The following is a 1,171-nucleotide window of genomic DNA, read 5'->3' as shown; positions in this document are numbered from 1 at the left end:
CCAATCGAAAGAGGAGAAGCTGGGTAGGGGTGGGGCCATCGGCTCGGCCCAGCCCAGCCCAGCCCAACTCAGTTCAGTTCAGTTTAGTTCAGCTCAGTTCGGCTCAGCCCAGCCCAGCTCAGCCAATTCATCTCAGCCCGGCTCAGCTCAGCCCAGCCCAACTCAGCTCAGTTCAGCTCAGTTCGGCTCAGTTCGGCTCAGCCCAGCCCAGCTCAACCCAGCTCAGCCCGGCTCAGTTCAGTTCAGCTCAGCTCAGCCCGGCTCAGCCCAGCCCGCTCAGTTTACCTCAGCGGAGTCCGCTTGTCCCCAGCCAGGCGGTGCCTATGCCCAAGGAACAGGATTTTTATCCCGCAGCTGTGGCGGTTCCTGGTGGTTGTCCCCAGCCTGAGGCAGCCCCTCTTCGCCCTCACACGCCCCACAGGCGCAGGGAGCCCCGGAGGGCTCGGCTGCCGTTCCGTGGGCGTCAAGTTGGACAGGAGCTGGAAAGAAGTAAAAGCCCCAGACGCGGTGTTTTATCTTTTTATTATTTTATTAATTTTTGTTGGAGGTGCACCAAAACGGCCACATCATGGGGCTGAATTTCACTGACTCACAGAATCTTTAGGGTTGGAACGGACATCTGGAGAAATTCCAGTCCAACCTCCCTGGCAAGACAGGATCACCTGGAGCACAGGAACGTGTCCAGGTGGGTTTGGAATGCCTCCAGAGATGGAGACTCCACCGGGCAGCCTCATGTTAGGGTGAAACGTCTTGCGTTTTAGTTTATAGCCATCACTTATCATCCTTTTGCTGGGCACCACTGAAAAGCATCTGACACCATCCTCTGACACCCACCTTTGAGATATTTAAATGTATTGATGAGATTCCCTCTGTATTTTCCAGACTAAACAGGCCCAGCTCCTGCAGTCCCTCCTCATAAGAGAGATGCTCCAGACCCCTCATCATCTTTGTGGCCTCAGCTGGACCCTCTCCAGTAGCTTCTTGTCTGTCTTGTACTGAGGAGCCCAGAACCGGACACAGCACTCCAGGTGTGGCCTCACTAGGGCTGAGTAGAGAGGGAGGATCACCTCCTTCAACCTGCTGGCCACACTGTTCCAGATGCACCCCGAGATGCTATTTAGCAATGAAGAGATACCTAACCCGGGACTCAGGCTCCGGGCTGTCCAGCACG

The 1,171-nt window shown here is 55.8% G+C and overlaps 1 protein-coding gene across 1 annotated transcript in view; it reads right to left on the bottom strand.

Annotated features, from left to right (window-relative positions):
* The window catches only part of CFAP47 (cilia and flagella associated protein 47), a 271,684-nt gene extending 270,902 nt beyond the window's left edge, over positions 1-782 (bottom strand). Inside the window, exons 1-2 of the mRNA XM_029964748.1 lie at positions 594-782; positions 286-479 (exon numbers count right to left, since the gene is read on the bottom strand). Of these exons, the coding sequence (XP_029820608.1) occupies positions 286-479; positions 594-782 (383 nt within the window). The remainder of the gene's footprint in view (positions 1-285; positions 480-593) is intronic.
* Positions 783-1,171: the final 389 nt, after the last annotated feature.

The sequence above is a fragment of the Manacus vitellinus genome, unplaced genomic scaffold (genome assembly GCF_001715985.3).
Source record: "Manacus vitellinus isolate BGI_N305 unplaced genomic scaffold, ASM171598v3 scaffold_7_pilon, whole genome shotgun sequence".
Lineage (NCBI taxonomy): Eukaryota > Metazoa > Chordata > Aves > Passeriformes > Pipridae > Manacus > Manacus vitellinus.
Note: the sequence above shows the minus strand (reverse complement) of the source record. Positions and strands in the feature narration are given on the sequence as shown.